Here is a 15,960-nt window from a genome sequence, read left to right as displayed (position 1 = left end):
TATATATATATATATATATATATATATATATATATATATATATATCTTATGTAGCTAATATAGAAAATAGGTCCAGTGCTCTCAACAGGTTTATTATGATAAACTTTACTTCATATTGAGATTATAATGTATAGATTATAGTTTGAATTAGATTTTATAGATTCCTGGTTTTAGTATTCTACATCACTTTATAATGTAGCTGGTTTTGTTTAATTTTATATCACTTCTTCTATTTACTTTTCATTTTATCTGCTTTTATATGATTATCTATAGTTGTCTGTACCACATCTGTGTTCTTTTGTTCTAAAACAGGTCTCTCTTATAAACGAGTCCTCGAGGCTCAGTGAGACTAACCTGTAGAAATAAAGGTTGAATGAATAGTTTAATCCAGGGGTCTGCTACCTTTATGATCAAAAGAGCCATTGTTACACCTTCATTCTCTAAATTAAATGTGTCCGGAGATGAAACAACCTGCTGCAACTGTGATTATCAACTGGTGGCCCATGGGCCACTTTAGGTTATTTGGAGGAGACTGCATTATAAAGCTAAAAATATATTATGATGTTTAACATTTATTGATATTTGTTACAATTTAAGACAAATGAAAAGACCAGATTTTTGTAAAGAGGGGAGATAAATAAATAAATAAAAACAAACTATGCAGACCTATGTGATTTTTTTTTTTTTTAAATAGTGGAAAAAATAAATAAGTATAGACATAAAGCAAAAAGTTAAAGTGAGTATTTGCAAAATAAATGACAGGAAAACAGCTAAAACTAGTATATTTTTGTTGTTTGTATAAGAACCAATAAAACTTGTATGCCAGTTTTGGTCGAAGCTTGAAAGCGCCGCTGCAGAGGAACCAAAGAGCCGCATGTGGCTCCAGAGCCGCAGGTTGCAGACCCCTGGGTTAATCATTAAAACTGGATGTTTTAGGTTTTGTCCTATTGCAAAGAAATCTTTAAGGTCCAAACAAAATAAATTATCGATTCACATTAGCAGCTGTTATTCTGTTGTAACGAGTATTTACCCATTATGTTTAAACACGGAGCATCTCAGTGGATTAAAAACTACAGTCCTGAATTTCAGTACTGAAATTTAATTTAGCAACATGATAGAACAAAGATTTTTCTAGAAATTGGCAGAGAAGTGAAAGCAAATGAAAATTAATCTACTAAACTAAATTCTGCCTCACAGCATATTGCATAGTATTTGTGCATCACTGGCTCTAATTCTATATGTAAAACTGTATTATTCAGGTAGTTGAAGCTGTATAAATAAAACATTGTTTCATTTTTATTTTTCATGCTTGATTTACTTTGTATTAGCAAAAAAGCGTTGCTGGCAGTTCATGCATCTTTCACTGAACTGAACATATTTTTGATTCTAATGACACGGAGCAGTAAGAGGCCTGGATGGATGCTTTTCACTTGTCTAGCTTCTTGTGTTACTGCAGGATGTTTTGATTTACACTAGTCAGGTTAAAAGCTGCAAAACAATTCGCACCTTTTGCATACCCAAGTTTTCATAAAGTACAGCAAAAAAGGAAACTTCATCAGAGCGTTTGAAGCCAAGCCTTTGTAAAACGTCTTTGATATTTGAACTTCTATTTTAAATGAGGCTGAGTTGTTTGTGCTCTTTGAAAGGGCGACACTCCTCTTTGATGGAAGAAATAATGATATGCATGCCTGACTGAATATGGCTAAAAGTATGTTTTAGCACATCAAAATAAAGCACTTTAAAAAGCATTAAAATGAGCTGGCCGATTAATAATTCACTCATACCTGTGGTGCACAGGAAGACGACTCCTTGCATTAGGATTCCTCCTTTTTGAAAGGCATGCAATTTGATACAAGCATATTCAGTTCCTTTCCTCCCTTCTGTCAGTCACTAATCAGCAAATAAGTGTGTTTCTGTGTTTTCACAAAGGAAATATGTGCTTGCATATGAAAAATTTACAGCTTCCCAGCAGCTTATTAGAAACGCTTAGTTAAAAATAGCATTGCATTAGGGAAACCAGGTCTGAGGTTCTGTTTGATGTCAGTGGAAGGCTGGGTGGGTAGGATGGTGTGATGGGTTCAAGGCTGTGCTGTTAGTGGAAACGTAGACAACTTTAGTTTAACGGAAAAGTCTCTTTCTGCGTTTCAAACTTTCTGCTTTTGACAAACACAGTGCCCGTTCAGAGCAGATCTTGTCGACAGGAAGTGAGGAAGAGCTCACGTTGTATTTGGTAAACAGAGGAGCACTTGTTTCAGCTGCTGATTGTCTGAAATGATGCATAGTAAGTACACAGAGGATGCGTTTGTTAAAATACGGAGTATCGGAGTCTTGGCCAACCTGTTATCTCCGAGAAAGGTGTTCAGCCTCCTGCTGTCTGAGGATGAGCCGCTTTTAAAATCCGTCATTAGAAGTAGTGAAGTACTTCTTCTCATGGTTGTCATGTAGCTGTTGGAACAGAGCACAACAGTGTTCCTTTACAAATGACAGTCACTGTCAGACAGACAGTACTAGCGAGCAAAGAAAAAAAAAAGACTTCCTCCTTTTTAAAGCCCCTGTCAATCTCATTTTCTCTTTCTTGTTCCACAGCTCCCCAGTATTCATTAAAATCATTTAGAGGTACATCAGAAGCTTTTGTAAAATGCATATGTATTTGGCTTGTCATCTCTTGAAAGATGCCTTCATTATTCTGTTGTGCTTTATTTGTCTCAAGGACAAAACATAGATGCACATGTAAAATGCATACGAATGTATGTAAATGTCATTTGCTAGAAAACACTGCAATGTGCTACTTTTTATTCTACTATATATTGTCATGTCTGGTTTTTATTTAAACTGATGGAAATCCTTTAATTTTAAAAGTTTTTATAATTATATTTAGAACTTGGATGAGCTGCAACTGAATCATACTTCATGATTAGAAATTCAAAGGGTCGTGTTATAAAATATGCATAAATGGATATCTATGAGCCTCTTTCAGCTAGCACATTTGTCACCTAGCTGAGACCCCTCTGCTTAAAGGCAAGAGCTCCAGTATATTAGCTGGATTTAGTACTTTATTGAAACAGATGGTGTGCACCATGTGAACATCTGGGGATGCAGCTGTGAGTGCAAGAGAAAAGGAAGGTGAAAAAATGGAAAGATGGAAATTGTCTGTACACCTGCAGGCACAGACGGTGCGGTACATTTAAAGTGCATGTTTTGCAGAAAGTTTTGTTAGTTTTGAGTGATGGCATTGAAAAGAAGAAGAAGAAACAATATAGAGATTAGGTTCCGGGGTTTAGTGGAAGCTGATCATGTTTTCCTCTTACGTTCAGTTTAGACAAACTGGAGCAAGGGGTGAAAAGTTATATTCGACATTGGACGTCCTCATTCTGTGAACCGCAGCGCCTCAGAGAGCAGACGGGCACACAAGTCGGCTAAAGCTGATGAAGGCAAATGGTTAGCATGGAATGCAAAATATAAATATATGCATTTTTGTAAGGCACAAAGTTAAAACATTAACTATTGCCGTTTTTAAGACAGTTGTATGTCTGGTTAACAATCTTCTTCTTTTGGCTTTTCCCTCTTCAGGGGTCACCACAGTGAGCCGTCCTCCATCTCACTCTGTCCTCACTCCAACCACCTCCATGTCCTCTCTAACTGCATCCATACATCATGTCTGTGTCTTTTTCCTGGCAGCTGCATTTCTATTCTAACATCCTTCTACCAATATACCTGCTGTCCCTCCTCTGGACATGTCCAAACCACTGTCCCTCCTCTGGACATGTCCAAACCATCTCAGTGTGTCCTCTCTAACTTTATCTCCCGGTTGTTCAACCTGTGCTGTACCTCTGAGGATCTCATTCCTAATCTTCTCCATCCTTGTCTCTCCTAAGTAGAACCTCAACATTTTCATTTCTGCCACTTCCAGTTCTGTCTCCTCCTGTCTTTTTGTCCATGTCTCTGTTCTGTCTTTCAAAATCAACCAGAATACATGTGAATTATGTTGTTTTCATGTAAAACATAGAAAACACGTTGCCTTTTAACTGGATGAGACATTAACCATTAAAGTAAAAAAAAAAAAAAAACATTACTCTTATACCCAACATCTTTCGGTCAGGTCATCTGGACAGTTTCTTTTTTTTTTGGTGCTGAAACGTTTCACCTTCGATCCGGAAGGCTTCATCAGTCGAGGAAACACACAACAAAACTGATTCTTCCCCCAACAGCTTACTCCAAAGTGGAACAAACCAGTTCTGCTTGTGATAAGATGGTCTCCAGATGACCTGACTGAAAAAAATGTTGGATTGTATAACTGGATTATTGAGCATGGACTTTGTTGTTTTCAACCAGCTTGACAATGGAGGAGGGGAGTACCAAAGACACCATCTAATCACAAGCAGAACTGGTTTGTTCCACTTTGGAGTAAGCTGTTGGGGGAAGAATCAGTTTTGTTGTGCGTTTCCTCGACTGATGAAGCCTTTCGGATCAAAGGTGAAACGTTTCAGCACAAAAAAATAAACTGTCCCGATGACCTGACTGAAAGATGTTGGATTTTATACCTGGATTATTGAACATGGACTTTGTCATTACTCTTAAACATGCGCCTTATTGAACAAAGTCAAACTGAACATGTAGTTTGTTTGGAATTATAAAATTGGTTTATTCTTAGGGGGTGTGATGAGAGGTTTTTGATTATTTACATGACAGCCCTTGAGCCCATCTATAAGTTTGTGACTACCTTTTGACCCAACGATGTTTCTGCAGCAGGTTTTCCCACATGCACACAAAGTGCACGGTTTTCAGATAAATGTCAACACTAAATCTGAGAAACTGCTTAAACGAAGCAGCTGCAGAAACTAGACTCATATTGTACAGTGCGTGTGTGTGTCTGCACCTGTGTGTGCTTTCCGCTCCACCTGTCTTTGTGTTGTCCTTCAGCGAGCGCATGTGCACTTCAGGTGGGTGAAAGGAGCGGATGGTTCTACATGGTGGCTGCTTTGTGCATGTCTGTATAATGAACATGATGATTAGCATCCCCTAGACGCGGTGCTGTGGCATTGCAGCCAGCTCATTTTAAATTCAGCTCTGCTTCGTGCCATCAGTCTTTGGCTAGTGCCGATTCAAAAACACACTTTCCAAATAATGTGAATTGTTCTCCATATATCAGCGCAGATATGTAGATTTTATGCGAGCTCTGCTGAAGTTGATATTGCAGGCCCGTGCCTGGTTCAAATTAAACAATTCAAGTTTATATTGTTGCTGCTTTAAATTGTAGGCCATTCAGTGCAGTGGCGATTGCTTTTAAACGATAAGTGGTGAAAATCCACCAATGAAAGTGTTTCCATATTCGCGTCACGTCCTTTGAGTGTTTGTAATCCCTCAAATTATAATTCCTTTTGTCTTTGAAGATAATAGGCCGTAAATTGTCCTTGTTTGTGAGGCACCTCTCTGACAGCTCAGTGTTTGAGTTTTACTACACGGTCCCTAACAGCCAAGCAGCAGAGCTTTGTCCTGCTAAGGTGAATAACTCGTCATGCATGCAGCCCATAGATTAATCCTAACTGTGCTAAACAATCTCTTTTTGTCAGTCTATGCATATTCTTTATATATTATAGAATTGCTGCGTTTTGTTCTAAGCAAGATAGTTAGGGCTTTATAAATAATGAGAAATTATTTCCTCGTCTCTTCTGTCTCTGGCTCCAAGTTGCAAAAAAAAATATTCAGTTCTTTTTCATTGCATTGTAATTACTTCAGAAATAAAAGATGAAATTGAGCACTGCCCTTTATTGCTCTGGGCTCTGACACGGGCTGTAGATTAAAAACCTGGTTAGAAATGAGGGGAAAAGAAAGGACATTATTGTTAGCACAGCACTGACAGAAAATGACTTGTAGCACAGAGGGGAGTTGAATCATCTCCATATTAATAGCCAACTCTGCCCAGGGAATAGAGGTGAGGATTTTCTACATTGCGAGACGCAGACGGGCGTTGGACGGTCTCGACAGCGGAGAGGTGAAAGTCGTGCTTTTCAAAAAGTAGCGCTACAGACGGTCCTCGGGTTTCAGGATGCACTGGGGAGTTTTTGTTGTTGTTATACAACTAAAGTTAGGATTGTCAGGCTGTAGCTTTTTGCAGAGCAGAGTGACAGCGGTTATTCAGTTTCACGGGACATATGGTGGGTTGTGATTTTTACAACCGAGTTCTGTAGCTGCATGACAGGAACTAGAATGAGGAGGAGGAGATGATGTGCACCTCATCTCATTCAGGAGGAGGGAAATTCTCCTTCAAACGCACAGCAAACTTTTTCCATCTTCATCCATACTGTCTGCTGTTATTTCTACGATGTGAATGACCTCCCCTCGAGGACATGGATTACGGGCAGCTGTGTTTTTTTTGTTCCTTTGAAAGGTTTCTGTGTGAGATGACCTGTTGTGGTTGTTCCGGTCTGCGCTGCATCAGTCACTCCGTCCAGCAGCTGTCTCATTTTTCCCTGTTGAAGGCTGTGGGGATTTCTGCAGCGTGCTGGGAAACCTTCTGCAGGTTGAACAATAAAGTTCAGCTACGAAAGAGACAAGGCGCCAAAGTCCAGTCCACTTACAGGACTTGACAGCAGAAAAGCCTCCGGTTTATGGCGAGGGGTCATGAATTAATAATCACCTTGTTGGTTTGTAGGGATTATTGTTTTATTTATTCTTTTGTTTTTGTTTTTTTGTGGTTTCTTGCGATTTAAAAACAAACAAACACTACAAATCTATCCAAAGTAGCTTGATGTAAATGGAGACACGAGGTCCAATTATCAGAAGATGAGGCCACTCAGATTTTGCCACCTCTGGAAAAAATATTGCAACAATAAAATTACTTTCTTATCCAGCAATGTTCAGTCAGGTCATCTGGATGTTTCCTCAGACTGATGAAGCCTTCTGGATGGAAGGCGAAACATCTCGGCACAAAAAAAAAGAAACCATCCAGATGACCTGACTGAACATTGCTGGATTTTATAACTGGATTATTGAGCATGGACTTTGGTGATTTGGTTTCTTACCTTGATTTATTTAATTTTGTCCCCTGTTTTTGACAGTGTCCTTGTAAACACCCTGCACCGTGTTCCATATAAGACAAAAGACATAAATGATGTGTGTTGTCATTACTTCTCTGCATTTAACCCATCACACGTGAGGTACACCCGGGTGGAGCAGTGGGGATTAGGTGTCTTGCTCAAGGACACCACGACATGTGGGCATGGCAGGGAGTTGATCCTGTGACTTTCTGGTCCCAAGTCAGCTGTCCTACCTATACTGTCTCTGCCCCTCCCATCCATCATTAACCGCTTCTTCCTTTTCGGGTCGCGGGGGTCACTGGTGTCCATGTCTAGCCATCACTGTGCGAGAGGTGGGGGACACACTGGTGGTCTCCAGTTCATCACAGGGACACACTGGACACGTCTACAGTCCATCACAGGGACACATAGAGACAAACGAGACAAACAACACACCTATTCAGAGTTATCAATCAGACTAACGTGCATGTTTTTGGTCTGTGGGAGGAAACCGGAGTACCTGGAGAAAACCCACGCAGCACTGAGAGAACATGCAAACTCCACCCAGAAAGGCCCCCTGCCGGGATTTGAACCGGCGACCTTCTCCCTGAGAAGCAACAACTCTACCAACTGAGCCACCGCCCGCACCGTGTTCCATCCAAGCAAAATGTTTGTCATTGGTCTTATAGTGTCCGAACTACCATCATAGACTGTATACAATAAAATGAATCTTAAACCAAAACTTTTACAATTTTTAGTTCATTCTACATTTTTTTTGGTCATTTGTTCCACCAACCCTGACAAGTAAAAATTAGATTCGGTGGTTAGATGTTCGTCACGGTGCCGGTGCTGGTGTTAGGGCGTGTTGTTGTGAAGAAACGGCAATGGATCTGATTTATGAAGTCCTAATTGGCCGTGACGAGTGAGACTTCACAGAGTAAAGCCTCTGCAGCTTTCCAACCTCCTTCACCTTAACACACTTTCTTCCTCGCTCACACTTCAGCAGGAAGCAGCTGATCTAGAAAACCGGTTCGGAGCAGCTTTCCTGTGCTTTGGCACAAACAGCCACTTGTTGCACCTCTCTGGTGCTAATTGAGCAGCTGTGAAAATATAATCGCTGTTCTTATTCTCTTAATTGGGAGTCTGAGAGGATGATTTTTACAGTAATCCACACAGATGTTGTGTTTTTATGAGCTTTACAGCTGAGATTTAAGTTTTATTTTACTTCTCTTGCTGTAGCAGGTCTTTTATTTGATAGTTTGGTTAAAAATGCAATCACACATTTCAGAATGATTTCTTTCTTCTCTTAATTTTTGTACAATTGGAGGGAGAGAAGTCATCCTTCCTTGTGGGTGTTGATGTTAATTACAGTCAAGGAGCTGCTTATTGAAATAATGAGCTGTAGATGAAGAGAGCAAAGGACAAGGGGTTAAGATCATCCACCAGTTTCTTAACAGCAACAGCCGCCTCAAAATTTGGAAGCAACGTGTCTGTAGGAAGAAATAAATTTGAGCTGAATTCTTATTTCAAAACCTAAAAAGACCAGATGGCTGCAGATGATTAATTTTGTTCTCTCAAGAAGAGCTTTGAGGGGGAGATGTCGACCGGAGTGGAGTCGGAGGACGAACTGGTGAGGACAGTACCGTGACTGAGAGGTTAATGTCAGCGAATGGGAGGTTCCTTTTGTTTAACATTCCCTTTGTTTAATGGCGGATGTGTTTAATGGGATTGGCTGTGACGGAACCCTAATGGGGTCTCCAAGGCTGATCCCGGTGTCTCTGGTAGTTCTTCCAGGCTGCTCCGTCCCAAAGCCAGGTCTCCCACTGGGCAATCACCTCAACGGCCCTTTTTCTGATTGAAGCTGACATTTTAATGTCTGTGGCAGGAGCGTGGTCAGCCCTGCTTAACCTGACCCCCTGCTACACCGCCCCTCCCCCACCACCAGCACCCTCGGTTCTCAATTTGCCCTCCCAGAGCTGTACGAATCAGGGTCATTTCACTCTTTATGGGCTCGTTAGGAGGAGTTGTGAGACAACTCCTTGAGTTTTGCACTTAACTCTCTCAGCTAGTGACAAAGTAAAGTTCAGACACACGGGGTCCATGTGGATTTATTTTCTTGGACTGCTCAAGTTTAACTATTTGACCCATGTTTTTATTCCCCTTTTGTATTAGCTGATCTTTTCCTTTATGAAATGGAGTAGTTTAAAAGTGGTTTGCAGGGACTCTTATGTAAGACCTTGCTCCCACGGACAGAAAGAAACAGACGTGGTGTTTCGGTAACATCAGTGTTGTTTGCATTCAAAAGATTAGCCATCTCATTTGGTGTGGAAGCAAGTGAAACACTTGGTCTTCACAGAAACTGAAAAGACTGGCACTCGTTTGACAACAGCTGCAGCCTTTGTTTTACATTTCCACCAAGCGAACACCGAAGCACAGCTATATGGGAATACGCTCGGAAATGACTAATAGTCATTCTGATGCCATCGTTGTGCCCGGTGGTGGTTTTTACGTCTCAAAATCTGGAAGTTGAAAGAAGGATTGTTGTCATATGCAAAACAGCTTTGGGAGGCACTGAAATCTGTGCAGGTTTGAGAGCAGCTTGTCTCATCGTGATGTTCTTTTCTTGTCACAGACCTGTAGTAGAAACTAGAATGCAGTAAACAGAAATACAATATAAAGAAAAAGATACAAATTAAATGCAAAACAAAAAACTGGTATTGAGGATCTTACTAAAATAAAGAACTGGAAAAGGTGTTACAAACATCTTCATAAATTATTAACACATTAAAAAAAAAAAAACTTACAGAGGGTTAAACAGAGACTATTGATCAAGATTCAAAACTGTTCAATTTTTCCTTGTTCCCTCGACTCTGGAGCTCTTATTTGATGACATTTTGAAAAACTGGCATATGAATTATTTTGTCTTTTTATGCTTTGGTTTTGAATGAGAATAATTTAGGAAGTCACATTAGATTGGATCTGCCATTGAAAATATTTTGCATTACCGTATTTTCTGCTGTACACGTCGCACCGCCTTATAAGTCACATCAGTCCAAATATTTCTAATAAAGTGGAAAAATCCATAAATATGGCGCTTCGCCGTATTAGTCGCATCTATTATGTATCACCGTCATGTTTGTTACGCGTCACCGCTGCCAAACCGGAAATGTGGGCCGCTGTTGTGCCAAAAATCGATTGGCTGACAAAGGGCAGCCGTGGGAGTGTGCACGGGAGGACTTTAACAAAAATTTAACAAGATTAACACTTAAAAGCAATTGTATTGTTATAATAAAGGTGTGTCAGTCTAACTTTTCCTTAACTAACTTTGACTGTCAAATCAGCTGCGTTTCAAAAGCTGATACGTGGAAATAGGCATGTGCATTTCTTCAAACTTTAACAAGATAACCACCTAAAAACAATTATTTGTTTGCGCGACTTTATACCAAAGGTGTGTCTCAGTTGAACTTTTACTTAATAAATGCACTTCAATGGTCAAATCAGCTGAATTTCACAGGGGCGGCGCAGCAAAATGAAGCTGATTTGACGGTTGATCCAGGCAAGCTGAACGAAGGTGGCAGAGTATGGCAAGCTGACTGTGTCATTAATTCATTAATAGCCACTTTTACCTATTACATGACACAATGGCATGCCTTTATACTCGAGTGCCATCTAGCGGCTAAAAATGGTAGTGTTCAATATTTTCAGTCATAATGAATGAAAACGGTCATATCTCAGACAAAAATAGTTTTAAAATATGGAAAAAATCCATTAATATGTTGCTTAGGCATACAAGTTGCAGGGCATGCAAATTCTGCATAAAAACGTGACTTATAGGCCAAAAAATACGGTACTTAAATTCAACAGCTACAGGTCTGCCAGTATGCTGTTTGTGGTGGGACTCAGTTTGTTGATGGCTCCTCAGATTGAAGAAGACCTTCTGATGAAGGACAAACTGTCTCAGCAAAATAAAAAATAAAAATAAAAAGAAGAAGAAGAAAAAAGAGACTGTCCAGATGACCTGACTGAACATTGTTGGATTTTATACCTGGATTATTGAGCATGAACTTTGGAGCAATAATTAATGTAACAAAACATGTGTTCATGTGAAATGTAAGTCAGCACTCTTTGTTGTGTGGAAAAACAAGTGAAAATGACGTTTTTATAAGCAAAAACAAATGCAAATATAATTTTCATCATCCCATTTTCATTAAATGCACTAAGATCACATTTAAGAAAGACCTTCCAAAGGTTTTTATCTTCCGTCGTATTGACTGACCTGCTCCCAGGCTGCCAAGTTCTCTGAGTGTCCTAACAAGTCTTCTTTCCTCTTTCCATCCCTCTGCTTATGTTTGTCTGTGTGAACATATCCAGCTTTGTCCAGCCACTTGGAACGGCACCAGTCAGATTCCCCTGTCCCTCCCAAAAGGCCCTCTTCGCAGTCTGAGACTTCTGAGAGCCCGCTCTCATCGAAGCGTCCGAGGACAGCTGAGAAGGCTGCAGAGCAGGTGAGCATCCTAACAGCGATGCCCTGTGATGTTTATAATCTTTGCTTTTCTTTAAGTTATAGACTTATTGCTGAAGGATATCCCTTCCCCAACTACCAGTACCTAAATATGAGTCCTGCACTTGAACATCGATTAAGAATAAAATTATGCTAATAATTTCCAGCAGTTGCGTTGATAAGTTGTCTTCCCAATTCTCTTCATGTGGTGCAGATATTATTTTTAAATCTACTTTAAATGAGCTTTCTTTCTTCTTGGTAGCACTTCTAATTGTGTGTAAGACAGAAAATCAATATGGTATTTGACAGATGAGACCACTTTGAAGTCAGTGCCAGACCTCGGTGAAGCATTTTTACACATGTGTCTATGATCACAGAGATCTGCTGCTTTAAAAGAGGGGCCTCGCTTTCCCTCCTGATCATCAGCTTCTTCTTTTTTTTTTTTTGTTCAGGCAGGCCCACCATGCTCAAAGCACATATTTCACCCTATTAACCCTGTATTCCCTCACCTTACTCTATTTATTTGTTCATGTTTCTGCCAACATTCAGATGTACCAGTGCCCCTACTGCAAGTTCACCAACACGGACTTGAATCGCCTCAGAATGCACGTGATGACGCAGCACTCTGTTCAGCCCATGCTGCGCTGCCCGTTATGCCAGGACATGCTCAACAACAAGATCCACCTGCAGTTCCACCTCACGCACCTCCACAGTGTCGCACCTGACTGCGTCGACAAGCTAATTGCCACCGTAAGTCCTGTTTGCGTTTTGTAAGTGATTGGAAACAGAAGGAACGGAAAATGTTTGCCAGACTGAATAACTGACAGCAACCTTAAGTTGGTCCCAGATTGGTATTATGATTGTAATTCCTGGGGACAAAAGAGGCATTTGAACGCACGTAAAAATGATTGTTTGGTCTGAACTAGTCTTAATTTTATACATACATACATGCATATTAACTCAGGCTTATTATGATGCTCCTAACATTAATTAATACAAATGATAGACGTAAAAATATGCATGCGTCAGAGTTTTGGGCCAGTACTATTCAGTGAATGAAATACATTCAGTCAGAACACTATATTATAAAGATGTTTAAACCATTTCGTATTTTAAAATTTATTGCTTTAAATCTCTGTAATCTTGTGTCTGATTAGAAGAGAACATTGGGAAGCAATCAGTTTAAATGTAATGCACATAAAATTAAACAAACATAAATTTAAAGACAAAACGCTGAAGGAGAAAGTATTGCCAAATCTTTTAGCTTCTATGAGTGCATGTGTGCAGATCGTGGCACACAAACACAACTCAATAAAAAGCGACTATTGTTAGAGCATGAGCTGATGCGGGCCCCAAGCTAATGCAGCTAGTGGTTGCTAGCTGTGGGCCTCAGGCCTCCTCTTGGACCCCAGGTCCACCTTCAGCCCACGCTGCCCCCAGCTTGGACCTCCCTCAGAAGCAGCAACTCACACTATCCGTAAATCAAGGAAGCGTGAATTAAAGAAGGTTTACAGCACTGGCCTCCGATACAATTCGACACAAGATCAGGGACCAGAAGGGCCGGATGTCACATGGCATTACAAATATATAGGTCCTAGACTCCTCCTTCGCAGAAGGGGGGCACAGCCTATCACGTGGATAAGGGGGGTCGGACGACGCTCTGTGTGATCTCAAGGATCGTATGTGGTTTAACGCGAGAGGGAAAATGATACTGGTGCAAAAAAAGCCTTTCTACGTGAATGCAGCGAGCCACATTCCTTGACGGATATTGAATCCCTGGGAGACTCTTTTTAGAGTTGCTGGCTCCGTTTAAACCAGTCAGAACTGGGTCATAATTTCATTATAATCCCGTCTCTGAGTAGATCACTAACCCAGGGTCAGTCTAGATAAAAATACTAACACTATCAAACTTGAACCAAAACATTGTGGGACTATGAACTTCCATACATCCATCATTCATCTTTACCCACTTCTTCCTTTTCAAGTTGCTGGGGTCACTGATGCCCATGTCCAGGAGTCACTGTGCGAAAGGCAGGGACACCCTGGACAGGTTGCAAGTCCATCACAGGGACACATGGAGACAAATGAGACAAAGAACCGTCCACTCTCTCACCTAGGGACAATTTAGAGTTACCAGTCAGTCTAACATGCATGATTTTGGTCTGTGGGAGGAAACCGGAGTACCTGGAGAAAACCCACGCAGCACAGAGAGAACATGCAAACTCCACCCAGTAAGGCCCCTGGCCGGGATTTGAACCAGCAACCTGCTTGCAGAGAGGCGGCCCCTCTACTTACTGCACCACCGTTCTGCCCAACTATGAACTTTGTTCAGAAATTCAAATGTAGAACCATGAACTCAAACAAGTTTGTTTACACGTGAAAAATAGTTTTGTAATTTGTGAACTTTCACAAGTCTTGATCAAAATGTATTAGCTTAATTGCGGCTAACCAATACTAGCAAAAAGATGCATTAGTTAAGCCTGAAAATGTAGTGGTTTATAAAAAGATAAATGGACAGCAATATTGTTTGCTTTGCAAGCTACAGTATATTGCATAAACACACTTGTATAATTTTGAATCCATTGCTATATTTACAAAATCCTCTGGCTTGGGGAGTTAGTTCTAAAGTAATTTGTATTTTGCACTGGAAGAAGCAATAAAAAAAACAGCCTGTCGAAGCTGTGTTTTGTATCAATGCAGCATTGCCACTAAGACACAGTACAACTAATCATATTGCAAGCTTTGGGTCAGGTCAGGGACCAGTGCAAGGATTCAGCAACGACAAGGCGATGAATAACCGGCTCGTAATGAATCTCTCATCCTGCACTTGCTGTTCATCTGTGAGAACAATTGTCCCTCATGCATTCACTGCTCTAAATTGCCAACATTTAGCCCTTTTTTTAAAACACAAAGAATACTGTTAATTGTGAAATGACTGCAGGCAAACCCATTTGCTTATTTGAAATGATTAGACCTTTTAAGATTCTGATTTTTCCTTCTCTCTTTTTATTGACTTTATGCTCATCTTCAGCTTGCCTTTTGAACCTCTCCTCTAATTACAGTCATTTGAAGAGGTGAATTCATAATTCAGTTTTAGTCCTTTTTGTTCAATGATATGAAGATGAGCAGGTTTCGTAGCTCCAGGTTCATTTATTACTCTCCTGACATTAGAGCATTGTCTCTGATTATCTGTGTGTTGGTCAAAACAAATCATTTTCTCATGAGTTCTACAATAGTTGTGACACAGATTATTCATTAGTTAATTAGTAGTTGCACAACTTCATGAAATTGGACGGACAGATGTAAAGACGTTCTATTATTTAATAGTAGCGAACAAGCGGCAATGTGCAGCACTGACCTAAAAGTAAAGAAATGCTAAATTTTTAGTGTTTTTATGTTAAACTATCAGCGACTCTGAAGTAAGGCTTAAAAACATCTGATGCGCAACGCTGATGAGCCCTTTTCTGTTTTCTATTCATATATTTTAACCGAGGAATAAAACTCTTTGCTTCCTTTAATATCCGTCTAAGACAAATAAAATTTGTTTTCAAGATTTATTTATTTTTTAAGCCAGTGAAAATCTTTTTTTCTTCAATCCTGTGAAACTAAAAAGCTTGCCGGACTATCACGGTATGAAACAGGACTCTGTTTGCTGCCTGACCATCGTTGTCCCCCATCTAGAAAGTAAATGTCAAGCACATTAGTAAAGTTGAGGGCAATATTTATTTATTTTATAGAAGTTGTAATGTATCAAACTGCAACAAGAAGAGATAGAACAGACGTAATATAACATACATTACAAAACAAAGTTAAATCGTCATGTGGACAGATTCTTCTTGGAAAAAATGTTTCATCTTTCATCCGAAAGTCTTCGTCAGGCTGAGGCCTGCCACCAAGATCGTCTTATAAATAGCACCTCATTGATGTGTTTCAAACCAGCCTGCTGTGGAATTCCCAGAAACTGGATTCATACATGCAAAAAGGGACCACCAGTCTAAACAATCAATCATCAGTGCATAACAATCAAACGTTATAGGCAAAATGGCCACTTACTACTCACCAAACCAGCCTGAGGACAACCTGGTCAAAATGGTTAAAAAAAATAAATACATTAAATTAAAAAAAACAAAAAAACATACATACACAAAATACCATACATTCAAGCCAGCACTTTTTTTTATATCAGGTGAAAAAAGATGAAAATGTTCTTTTTCTTTTTATACGTCTACACAGTAGATATAAAATTAAATCTAATAATAAGGTGACTTGTTTCTTGCAAATGCATGTGATGATGTGTTCAGTCATCGATTTCTCTTTATTTTGCAGACACTGCACTACAACTTTCCTTTCAGTTTTGCCCCATGTCTATCTTTCATTTCTGTTAACTAAATATATATGCAACTCCTCAAGTTTACCTTATTTCATTCCTTGTCTTAGTTTTTT

At 39.8% G+C, this 15,960-nt stretch overlaps 1 protein-coding gene across 1 annotated transcript in view; it reads left to right on the top strand.

Annotated features, from left to right (window-relative positions):
- Positions 1 to 15,960, top strand: part of zfhx3b (zinc finger homeobox 3b) — a 149,394-nt gene that overhangs the window by 124,453 nt on the left and 8,981 nt on the right. Inside the window, exons 7-8 of the mRNA XM_037689592.1 lie at positions 11,388 to 11,521; positions 12,067 to 12,267. Of these exons, the coding sequence (XP_037545520.1) occupies positions 11,388 to 11,521; positions 12,067 to 12,267 (335 nt within the window). The remainder of the gene's footprint in view (positions 1 to 11,387; positions 11,522 to 12,066; positions 12,268 to 15,960) is intronic.

This window comes from Nematolebias whitei, chromosome 2 (assembly GCF_014905685.2).
Source record: "Nematolebias whitei isolate Nwh7 chromosome 2, NemWhi1, whole genome shotgun sequence".
Lineage (NCBI taxonomy): Eukaryota > Metazoa > Chordata > Actinopteri > Cyprinodontiformes > Rivulidae > Nematolebias > Nematolebias whitei.
This window is presented reverse-complemented; position numbering and strand designations above follow the sequence as displayed.